General features: G+C 37.1%; 1 protein-coding gene across 2 annotated transcripts; it reads right to left on the minus strand.

Annotated features, from left to right (window-relative positions):
- Nucleotides 1-3,577: 3,577 nt before the first annotated feature.
- LOC307123469 (interferon-induced protein 44-like) lies at nt 3,578-11,765 on the minus strand. Of its 2 annotated transcripts, XR_013816167.1 has the most exons (8): nt 11,577-11,747; nt 11,408-11,441; nt 7,196-7,400; nt 6,893-7,039; nt 6,641-6,812; nt 6,423-6,523; nt 6,031-6,294; nt 4,191-4,717 (listed from the first exon to the last, which is right to left on the minus strand). XR_013816167.1 is itself a non-coding variant. In XM_079812002.1 (7 exons), the coding sequence occupies exons 1-7, from the start codon at nt 11,605-11,607 to the stop codon at nt 6,124-6,126; spliced, it is 861 nt and encodes a 286-aa protein (XP_079668128.1). In that variant the 5' UTR covers nt 11,608-11,765; the 3' UTR covers nt 3,578-6,123. The 2 variants fall into 2 exon arrangements, 1 of the variants encoding a protein (XP_079668128.1); XM_079812002.1 differs by having other exon boundaries at nt 3,578-6,294; nt 11,577-11,765.
- Nucleotides 11,766-11,970: the final 205 nt, after the last annotated feature.

Genomic DNA, 11,970 nt, shown 5'->3' on the forward strand with positions numbered 1-11,970 from the left:
ACCCTGACAAACATTCCTCCCCCCTCCCCATTTTGCCCTCTCCTTGTCCTGGTTTCAAGTCACCAAACGCAGATATATCAGTGATGATGTTATTTGTAAATTTATTGTTTTATCCTTTTCATGTTTGATGTCTTTTTAAAGGTCTCAGTGCGAATGGTAAAATGCAGGGCCGGCGTTTGCTATAGGCGAGCTGGGCGGTTGCCTAGGGCGACAAATGTGTTGGGGGCGCAGCCAGGCGCCCTCTAGTGGCGCCCTTAAACTTACTTCCCATTAAGCATAGAATTAAAACAAGCGAAATAAAACATACTGTTTATTAAACATGATCATCCTTGGGCGCCCCCTCAGCCGCACGTTTAATTACTTAACCTGATTATTAGATTGAATTGATAGTGATTAATGTCGAGCACAGGCGTTCAGGCGTTAGGTCAGGCAAGCACTGGCGCGTTCTTCAAAAATGAAGCGTCTAAACCCTCGAGTGCACAGGGACGGAAAAAGAGAAAGGCAGACGATCACAAGAAAGCCCAGTATAGAGGTAAGTCTTCTCATCTCAGCCATAAAGGTGTCAAACGAAATAAATTTACTTCGTATTATCGATATTATCAACTAATATTGGACGGCATTGGACGTTTTATTGCTGTCACTAAGCTATCACTAGCTAGCTAGTTATTTACATATTACTACGCATTTCACTGACAATAAGGAAATCCAGACGAGCCAAATTTTAATGCTGCGTCAATTTTGAAGGTGAATAGAAATGCCAGAAACAACTGTTCATCTTTTATTATTTAAGATAGGGATAGAGCTACAAGAACTTATATATTTTAATTTTTTAGTGGTAAATACAGTGTATCCATAATAGCACTTTTGTTTGTAGAGGGTATAGTTAATCCAGTTTATGGGTCATAATTTGCTTAAGTGTCTTGACAGGTGCTTAAGAGAGTTTTTGCACAGTTTATGGAGTTAATATTTGGTAAATATCCTTGAACATTCTTTCTAGCATTTGTGTATGAACAATTTATTGCAGTTGATCCTTCAAGTCTTAATTTTCTTGATTAAGTGTTGGAGTGACTATAAAAGCCTTTTTGTTTGTTCATCCATAGTTTGAGTCATAATTTGTTAAATATCCTCCAACGTTCTTTGTAACATTTTTGTATGTGCAATTTATTAGAGTGTATCATTTAAGTCATAATTAGCTTTTTAAATCTTGGAGTAACTATAGGAGCATTTTTGTTTGTATAGTTTTTATAAATACTTAACCCATTTGTGCCCAATTTTTTTCTGAATGGCATGTCCTGCATTTATTTTCCCCAGGTTTTTGTATTTTTTCTTGAAAATCGTATTTGAATCTGTGGCAACTGTAGTTGTATGCACCCCTTCAATGTCAAATATGTATAAGAGGAGAACATTTAGCATCTAAATCAAAATAACTGCTTTCAACAGATCAATCTGTATTCATAATCAAATTTATTATGTTTGACTAAGTATACTAAAAACTATAGATCTGTTGTATGATTTGTTATGTTTGGATGATTCTAGAGACCTTCATGATTATGTTGATATATGTCAACAAAAAATACTTATTAGTAACATGAAAATATCCTTTCTTTGGGAGGGTTTGCCTTTGTTGTGCTCCCTGGAAGTAGGGGTAGGAAGTGGGCAGTCTCATGTGACAGGAAGGAAATTAATACTTTTTTTTTTCTTGAAATCCTTTATTTGGTTGTCTGCTTGTGTGTCATTAAGATATAAAACATGGATAATATCTAGAAAAATACTTACAGAAGGAAAATGACAACTATACACTGGCAACTATAGTTGCCGGTGGGCTGAACAATTAGGGGGGGGGGGGGGGGTAGGGGGGGTAGGGGGGGGGGACTCAAAACTCAATCTCGCCTAGGGCAACCAAAGAGCTAGAGCCGGCCCTGGTAAAATGGTCTCAGTTTCACTGCAGTCAATGGTAGTATTAGAAAGATTGGAAAACTAATGAGAATTCAGTTCTCCTTTGAGTAGTCTCTTCAAAGATATCTGATCCACTCCCCAAAACCAGGTGGGGGTGTTGCAAATATTTACAGCCCTTTTGTTCTAGTTGGAGTATTTAAGGCTGGATAATCTAACTCTCTGGGGGAATATTCTGCAATCAGACCCCCCGTGCAAACTGCATGTAGATGTGCCAGACATGATGACTCTTTTAAATTATTTTCATATTGCTTTGCAATTGTGTTTTATGTTTTTACGCTGATAAGTTGTGTACCATGGATTCTTGCTTACGTATTTACTTTTCCTGTCTGGCCAAAATAAATGTTAACCTTGATTTCTCTTGTATGGTTCCGAAATCGTTATTCTAGTATGGATCAATGTTTACTCCTTTATTACCGCAAAATCTAGGGTTATGATAGATCACACCGATGACGGTACGACTGAAGCATGGAGCGCAGCGTACACGATATTCCGATTTCTGACTATCGCTGGGTTAGCACGTTGTAGTCCGTGAATATTACTAAAATTACACTTTTTGTTGAGTGAGCATGTGCAACCACTTAAAGGTAAAATATTCACCCTGCACCCTCTGACTAATTACAGAAGTAACCATTTTGTGTCCGTGAGCGCGCAATGTCCGGATGCGTCTGTCTCTATGCGATTTAGGGTCTCTCGATGAACGAATATAAAAACTAGGAAGATATAAAGAAAATCAACGATCTAAATTAAATCGCAACTAATCATAAAATCAGCTGATAAACTCTAAATGTAGCACACTTTATGGAGTCACTTAGAATTGGAGTCAGATAAACTTATTAATGGAGTCAGATTTAAAATGAGATGTCAATAAATTAAAAGAACTTCACCGAAAGGCTGAAAAGGCTTACACGCAGAATTCCTTTTGACCACGTCATTAGTTTTCGGTTTTTGGGCTAATGGATGGAGATTTACACCCAAGTAAACATTACTTGACTGGTTTGGGTACCGTTTTGCCAAAGCAAAAAACAAACAAACAAAAAAACATAAAAGACATGTGGGGCAAAAGGTTTTTGAGGCGGGGCAATTCTTAGACTTTCACTAATTTCCTCCACTTCTGAAGTCATCGTTCTTATTAGTTGCATTCACTCATTTTCCAGTCATCTTGAATGTTATTGACAATACAACTACAAATTTTGGGAGAACGTCACATAAGTTGTCTTCAAAAATTAATGTTGATTTCCTAAAATTTCTCACCTTTATGGTGATTAGTGTTCCCTTTGGTTGGACACTTGGAACTTAATTTATTGATTACTTCTTTTATTAGTGTAATTCTCTTTCTATGCAGCAATGCAACAATAAATCACAGTTCTTTGATTTCAAAGAATATATAATTTATACATATATATATATATATATATGATATAACTATTTCATGTCAAATAATATTTTAACATTTTATTGCTAACACTTATGACACAAACTTTTTATTGGGTTGATAATCCCTCTATATAAGTGACAATATCTTACAATTGACCATACTTGAGTCACAGACTTCAACATTCAGCATACAAAACATAACAATGGTTTCTTTTTTTACTTAATAAGACCATTATACATTTTTTTTCTTTCCTGTCTTTATTGGGGTTATACTGACCAATGACAGCAAATAAAATGGTAAAATAAATCCAAAAATAGTAAAACAAAGCAATTCATTTATTCATGCCGCAATGCATTCTGGGAGTACACTTCTCAGATCACAGATAGAATTAAGTTGACAAAACTTAAATTATTTAAGCAAGAACAACTTAATGCATTAAGCTTACTTAATTGTATGTTAAGTGCATTCAATGCTAGTTGAATTACTAAAAATACGTTCACTTTACTTGAAGAAAACGTGGAAACCGATTGCACATCGTTTTTTTAAGTCGCCATAGCTGAAAATGACAGATTAAAACTATGTTGAGAATAATAGTATTTAAGATGTTTGCAGAACATAATATAACACTGTTAGCTAAATGGAATTACTCAAGTAATGTTACTATTCAATCTTAAGTAAGATTAGTATATTCTATAGTATGTTAACTAGAATTGGCATAAAGCTAACTTGATATTTATTACTTAATTTACAGCTGTCTTTACTTTTAGCTGATTATTAAATTAACTGAATGTTTCCCTTTAAGTTTGCTTTGCAAAAATAAGTCAATCCGGTTTCCAAACTTTTTTTAAGTAAACTGAACTTGTTAGAATTTACAGTGAATCTTTTAATACATTTTCAGGTTTACATTAGATTTTGTGTCTCAGATTCTCATTGACTTTGAACCCCACTGTACATTTATCAAACTAAACACAAAACATAATCCTCTCTATAGTCATTTTAATCCACAATATTCCTAAAATGGTGTTCCTGTGATAAAGAAAATATTTCACATTCAAAAAATGACCCACTCCAAATGCATTAATGACTGTATTTCTTATAATTACAATTAGCATATAGTTTGGAATGCTGGTTCTGTTCTGGGCAAGAACTCCCTGCACATCCATGCATCCTAGCATGGATGAGAGCAGGGAGAGCAGCAATAAACCCCTTTTAGGGTGAACAGAACAGAACCAAATATCATTAATGTCAATATTTAAATGTACAACATAATTTGTGAAGAGATGAGGAGCAGGGGATGGAGGAGGGTAATTAGCTCTGGAGAAACGCGATAGCTGCTTATAATACTGAAAGAGCTTCTTTATGCATGCTGTGATAGACGTCATATTCCTATTTAGCACTGAAATTATTATCCAGAGTTTGGCTTTATGACCCGGTATGAAGTTTAAAAGACATTTTGTAGAATCACGAGTTCATGCATTCATTGGTTTCATGAGTGTGTTCTCGTTTACCACATAATTATCTAATGGTAGCCAATAGTTTTATTTTCCTCATGTCTTATATGTATAAAATAATAGGTAATTAGTAAATTAAGTCTTTCCTATAGCTCGAGCTTTCTCCTATTCCGAGCTTTCCTATAGCTCAAACAGTAGAGCATGGCGCTAGCAACGCCAAGGTCATGGGTTCGATTCCCAGGGAAAGCAAGAATTGACAAAAATGTAAAATTTGTACCTTGAATGCAATGTAAGTCGCTTTGGATAAAAGCGTCTGCCAAATGCATAAATGTAAATGTAAATGTAAGTCATTTGTGTGATATGTGCGGCATGCGACCGTTGAACACGGTGCCGGAGATTGCATTTGGCGTCGGCCTTTTAGGGCTTGAGTTAATGCCTTTTAATATCAAACACGTCAAGCTCGTGATTATCTTATTCATCCATTCATTCGTCTCATCCTTATTATATAATGAAGGAACTTCTGTTCTGTCATTTGCCAGATGTGATGCTGGGGAGCTTTGTCATTAATGTTAGTTTTTATTTTTATTTTGCAGGTTTTTAGCCTATGCAGTGCCGCGTTTTCTTCACCACATTAAGACATCCCGTTATGCAGAAGACTTCTTGAATCTTCCTTTTTGAAAATAAGGTATTTTCACCAAAATCCTGTGTTGGAATTTACTTATTAATAAAGTAATGTGATAAAATGTCAACCCTGTGTTCTGTATTTTGCTAAATATATTTAGGCTATGTTTTTAGTCATTTTTGTCTTTTGGGACAGTGAGAAATAAACAATTGTGACTACAATTTAAAACATTTAATTGGACCAATCTCACAGTTTCACTGTAAAACATTTCTCCAATTCAAAATTTTCTAGTGACCGATCACATCTAAATTTTTTAGTTGGCCAAATTTAATTTCTGTGAATTAAATTTGATCAATTAACAGAAATTCAATTTGGCCAACTGAAAAATTTAGATGTGATCGGTCACTAGAAAATTTTAAATTGGAGATGCCTGACATTTTTTACAGTGTTGGTAAATAAAATTTTTCCATTGGCTCAACATATTATTTCTAATTGAGCCCATGTTAACAGACTGTTGCCACAATGGATACAATTCAATTAACAGAAATTCAATTTGGCCAATTGAAAAATTTAGATGTGATCGCTCACTTGAAAATTTTGAATTGGACAGGCCTTACATTTTTTACAGTGTAGATGTGATCAGCTGACAGTCAGTTGATGTGAGTTTGACTAATGTGACCTGCCAGAAATAACGCTACGCTTAATATATGTGATTTTTGTCAGTCACTTTGAATGTCCACCAATCTATCATTGGCACTCTGAACAATCTGTTCAAGCGCCTTAAGTATCAGAACATCAACGTCATCCTCTGTGTTAATCTCATCATGGTAGTTCTTCACTGGGAAGATGTTTGACAATGGTAAGCCAATTTTGGCACTGCACATCTCCATCTGGACAGGAACAGAATGTTAGGTCAGAAAATTAGATGTGGCTGTTAGAGATAATCAGATCAACATGGGCAAATACTTGCAATATGTGTATACTGGAAAAGTGTAAGTCATTGAATGATATGACATACCCTCTTTTTGATGATCTTGCTAGTGTAGATCTTCCTTAGATCCTCGTTGACCAGCGGACATGCTTCATCCACTTTGGTCATGACAATCACTTGAGGAATCCCTACAGCAAATGCAGAGGCAATGTAAAGGTTCAATAACAAGATATTGAACTTTATACCCACTTCTCTCTCCACTCATGAAGGAAAATCATAATCAAACATTCAGGGGTCAGTTTTACCCTTATCACTGATTCTCTGGCGGATGATCTTCAACTTGTCAATAAGTTTAGCATCTGTGAATTGGACTTTATCTGCGTCTATGACGTAAACCAGACAGAAAGCCTGATCGGAGAGTGTAGGGTCACTGGTGTAAAGTTCATCCTTGTGAGTGAGTGCCTCCTTCTCATTGAACTAAGATTGGAAATTCAACAAAAATATGTTAAACATCAAACATAACTTGATGTTAAAATGTTAATGTTGTGGTTTATTACTTTATAGCCATCCTTCACGTGGCCAAACACAGCATTGATGATGTCATCTGTTTGCGCCCCAACCAACACCTCAGGTTCTAAGCCCATTATGTCCTTGAAGACGAAGGGCAAAGATTTTCCCCCACTGTTGATGGTGAATCCTTTGAACTACAAATGAAGACCAAACATTTAGAAGCATAAATATTTGTGAACAATTTCCAAGAAATCCTCACATGATTATCTAAAATGCTCAAGAGTGGGTCAAATGACATTTCTGGGTCTTTTAGAAAACATTCAACTTCTGTATAGGTAACAAATACCTACGTTTTGTGTGAAACTATGACTGCCACCAGTAGTTGTATCAACTAGTGCTCTAGAGGAGATCCTTCCTTTAAAGGCACTATCGATGGAGTTCATAAAGCTGGACTTTCCTGCTCCAACTTGTCCAGCTACCAGGATCTTGATTTCCTTTACATCTGGATGACTCAGAGAGAAGTTTTCCAGCTTTTCTTTCAGGGCTTCTTTCTGTCTGTAAAAACAAAACACAATCCTGTTCCCTACAGAACTTCACTTACAGCAGATTTGTTATATGTACGTGGCACAATGCAGTCTAACCGGCTATATTTGGAAAAGCATTAAAACTACACTTTTTATGAAATGATATAATGCTAATTTCCTGTTAGAAGTAAAACAAAAATAATGCTCTTCTTTTGGGATTTTAGGTCATTTAGACCTTATTTAGATCTTATGTAAATTTCTCTATTTCCCCAGTGTTTGTATAAGCAAGCAAACTTTTAGGCCCCGTTCACACTGCAGGCAAAAGTGGCCCAAATCAGATTTTTTTGGGGTCAAGTGACCAGGTCAGACTTCTTCAGAGTTAGTGTGAACACTCAAATCTTGCCCAGATCTGATTTTTTCAAATCAGATTTAGACCACATACATATGTGGTCCTGAATCAGACCCAGATCTGATTTTTTTCAATGCGGCCGCAGTGTGAACAACCAAGGCGGATTTGATGCGACTTTTACGTCAATCTACGTCGACATTTGTCACAATTATGCGCCGGCGAGTTAGCCCTAGACACAACAGACACAGACAGTAACATTAAAAACTTGACTAGATATGGAGAACAGCGATGGAGCGAGGCAATGGAGGGAGAGTGAGGTGTTAGACCTAATTAGTATATGGGGAGATACTTCAGTTCAAGCTAAACTAGAAGGATCCTACCGTAATCGCTCCATTTTTGAAAAAAAATAGCACACGAAATGGAAGTACGGGGACACAGAAGAACGTGGCTTCAATGCCAAAGGAAGGTAAAGAGTCTTAAAGGTAAATTTAAAGAAGCAAATGATTCTAACAACCGAAGCGGTCGTGGTCGCATCACCTGCCCATTTTATAACGAGATTAGCCGTGTTATGGGCGATAAACCCAGCTGTCAGCCGTTAAACCTGCAAAAGGCCAAAATAACCAATTTTGGTCTCTTTCTCTTCGTTCTTGTCCTCTTCAGCACCTGCTCATTAATGTTACGGCTTCCATTACACAAACATTTTGAAATAAAGGAGAAAAAGCTTGCTTCCTCCATAACCTCCCGAACTTTAGTGCCACAGCGTGCTGCGTCTGATGTCATTGTTATTGTTCTTTTGCGCATGCTGGTTAGTTTGAATCCTCAAACAGTTCACACTGGAATCAGATATGGGCCACATTTTAAAAGGTAATGTGAACAGTCAAACAAAAAAATCGGATCTGAGCAACAAATCAGAATTGAGCATTAAGACTTGAGATGTGAACGGGGCCTTAGATCTTCACTACAGTTTTGTTGAAAGAAAGAAAATATGAGAATTGATCATGTTTGTGGGCCAAACTACTGCCACTTAGTAATACAGTTTTTTTTTTACAATAAAAAAAAACTGTTTATATTGTGAATTGAAACACAAATATATCCCCTGTATTTTATTCCATTGTTACGGAGAAACAGCTGATTGACATTATGCAAATATATAAATCACAGCTGATTCCCATCTAGGAATTGTTCAGGTGTTGATGTTCTTTCAATCACATGGCCATATGGTATACAGTAAAAGAGAGCCTATTTGGGCTGCTCTTGTATGAAAAAGGAACAATATAAAAACAATAAAAAAGCCTGCATGGGGGAGAGGAAGATGAGTACCAGGACAAGTGAGAGGAGCGGGACAAGAGCAAGGGAGAGGAATGCCTGGACAAGGACAAGGTAGAGATTGAGGAGTTAGGTGGCGCTCAAAGAAGGGCCAGAATTAGGGTAATTGATGAAATAAGAGATGCTATCATAGACCATCTCATAAACCACAGGCTATCATACAGAGAGGCTGGTGAACAAGTACAGCCGGGATCTCAGATCTCAGCCGGGACACAGTGGTATCCATTATCCAGAATTTTCGAGAAACCAAAAGTAGGATATTGTATGCAGGCCCGGATTAAGAACATGTAGGGCCCTGGGGCTATGACAAAAAGGGCCCCGTAGCCGACCTTGGTACCACAACTATTTCTACCACAGAAATAATTAGTATTTAAAAAAAAAAAAAAATCTTCAAAGCACAGATATACAATGAGTATATACTGTCTGAATTTTCCATTTTAATATTAAATAGGCCTATATATAAATATTCCAGGCTGCACATTAACAGCATAAATGCATTAACTCTAGATATGAGGTCAAAGAAAACAGGTTTCCAGAAAAAGCAACAACTTTTGAGCATGCAACTGCCTTAAGGAGTTTTAAAACCTTGTGAGGTCCCAAATTTGAGGTATTTTGGTGGGTGTTTAGAGGGCATGGTCCCCCAAGAAAATTTAGATTTCTCTGATCTATATATGTGTATGTTAAGATGTTTTAAGGCTAAAAAAATTAAATAATAATAAATAGCTTTCAAAACCATGTTAGTGGGCAGTAGATTATCTGTCATACCTGCTCTCTCCTCATTTTATCACTCTCTCATTCTCATTTCCATCACTCTTTCACTCTTTATTTTTCTCTCAGTCTCCTTCTCCTGCCCTGTCTCTTCCCCTCCTAAAGCTGAGCTCTGGCTGATAGTCTTTTCATTGTTTAACATTTCTATCCTAAAACAGCTGTCAAATATGAAATGTTTAGTTTAGCTATTTACATCTCACAACGTTTACTGAAGCGCTGCGCGACTCGCGCAACAGCTTCTGTGTACATTAAGCACTCTATTGGCCAATTATTTCACAACATTTATTATGTACACCTCGGAAAAATACAGAGGTCCGGACCTCGGAGACCTCATAGCTGGCTACGGCCATCGTGTAGGCAGCCTATAGTTTACCTCAACACTTCAGTTTACATGGTCGGAGCTTTTCAGTCTGGTTTAGCTAGTTTCGCCACAGAGCCTTTACTGTACACATGATGTTGGGCTTGTATCAAATTAAAATGGATAAAGTGACTGCCTGGCGCTTGTTATGACTTCAATAGAGCGGCGAAAGCGCCGAACGAGTTCATCAGCGCTGTGCGTGAGACGATCCAGCTGTTCTCGGACTGCGACTGCTGGATGCGCGCGCGGTTTAATCAGTATAGCGCCGTTTCTTCACCTGGCTTTTGATTTTCCCATGCACTTGCAGCACTCCAGTAGTGTAAATAACAGCGCTTACTATGTGGGAGCGTGGTGTGGTTTGCCGAGCGGCCCAACAGGAAAACTTTAGGTGCTCCCGATCGATTGTCAATTATTTCCTCTGCCAATCACGGGCCCCCTCCGTGCTCGGGCCCTGGGGCTTCTGCCCCACCTAGCCCTTATGTTAATTTGGCCCTGTGTATAAGGGCTTCTCCTACTGCAAAGTGTAAATACTTTTACCATGTATTACAGTGACTGTATGCCTGTTGGTCTCATATGTAACTGTATTTTGTCTATCTAAGGATTCAACATCTACCTCCCTCAGGGGGCAGAGGAAAGCTCCTAAATGAAGAACAGGAACTTGCTATTGTCAACATGGTGATTGCAGATAATGAAATAAAACTGAAGGGCATTCTATAAAGCTACTCTGAGATGGGTCATTAATTTTTTGTATTGAATTTCTGCAGCAAAATAAACAAAATGCATGCTTTTATATATATATGCACTAAAGTGATCATTTCCGAATATTATATATATATATATATATATATATATATATATATAATATTCGGAAATGATCACTTTAGTGCATTGGGGCAATTGTATATAATTAAAAAGGCAATAATTAAAATAATTTATAAAAAAGAAGAAGAAGAAAGAGGGCATGCAGCTGGCCAAATCCGTTGCCAGGCCACCAGGAATTCACCCGGTGCTCCCGACAGCCAGTCCGGGCCTGCTCTGGATGTTCCAGTCTCACTCCTTCATTTTCGTGTGTGTTCATTCAACATTGCGGCCGAATACCAATACTATTTTACAGGGAATTAAAATTCTTAGCTTACACAGTATTTGCACATTAATCTGAGCAGATCATTGTCTTGACTGCTATGCACAAAGATAAGACATAGCCTGCACTTAAGAATAGCTTACAAGTATAGCTTACCCAAAGTCAAATTCCCTCCATGGTTTATCAAGTTCTGTGGAAAAACATATAGCAATTAAGTTTAACGATAATTTGGTAGTATCTCTCGGAGAATGCATGTTGTGTGCATATACAGTATGTGTTCTGTACTGTAAAAAAAAAAAATCATATGGAAGAAAGACCCTCTCACCTGGAATTGGTTTTGAGCCTGATGATCCCATTTTGTTTGTTTGCTTGTTTCTTCCTCCCTTCGATATATTTATATCAGCTCTGTCCTGGTGGAGCACAGTTGACTTGTATCTCACTTTAAGGAAGTGAAATCAGAACTGGTATATATCTCTCTCCATTTAACTTTCATTTTTTGAAAGTTTGCATGCATAATTAAAACTGCCCACACCCAGTCTTGTCTAGTCTAGTCTAGATGTCTATGCTGTTAGTCACATATTGACATGCATATTAGTTCAAACATTAGATACCACACATAAATATGTTTTAGATATGTACAGTGCACATTTTGTTGTTGCAGTCTATGCTAAAATGCCCTATATTTTTTTATCATTCTACACTCTATACCAAATAAACAC

Source organism: Gobio gobio (genome assembly GCF_949357685.1).
Source record: "Gobio gobio genome assembly, chromosome: 3".
Taxonomy (NCBI): domain Eukaryota; kingdom Metazoa; phylum Chordata; class Actinopteri; order Cypriniformes; family Gobionidae; genus Gobio; species Gobio gobio.

Bases quoted from the DNA above. Each gene is read 5' to 3' on its own strand.
- LOC307123469 (XM_079812002.1), bottom strand. From the start codon at position 11,607: ATGGGATCATCAGGCTCAAAACCAATTCCAG. The intron at 7,401-11,407 runs GTAAGCTATACT...TTGTTTTTACAG, and splicing joins TGGAGGGAATTTGACTTTGG to ACAGAAAGAAGCCCTGAAAG. The intron at 6,295-6,422 runs GTATGTCATATC...GTTCCTGTCCAG, and splicing joins GCAAGATCATCAAAAAGAGG to ATGGAGATGTGCAGTGCCAA.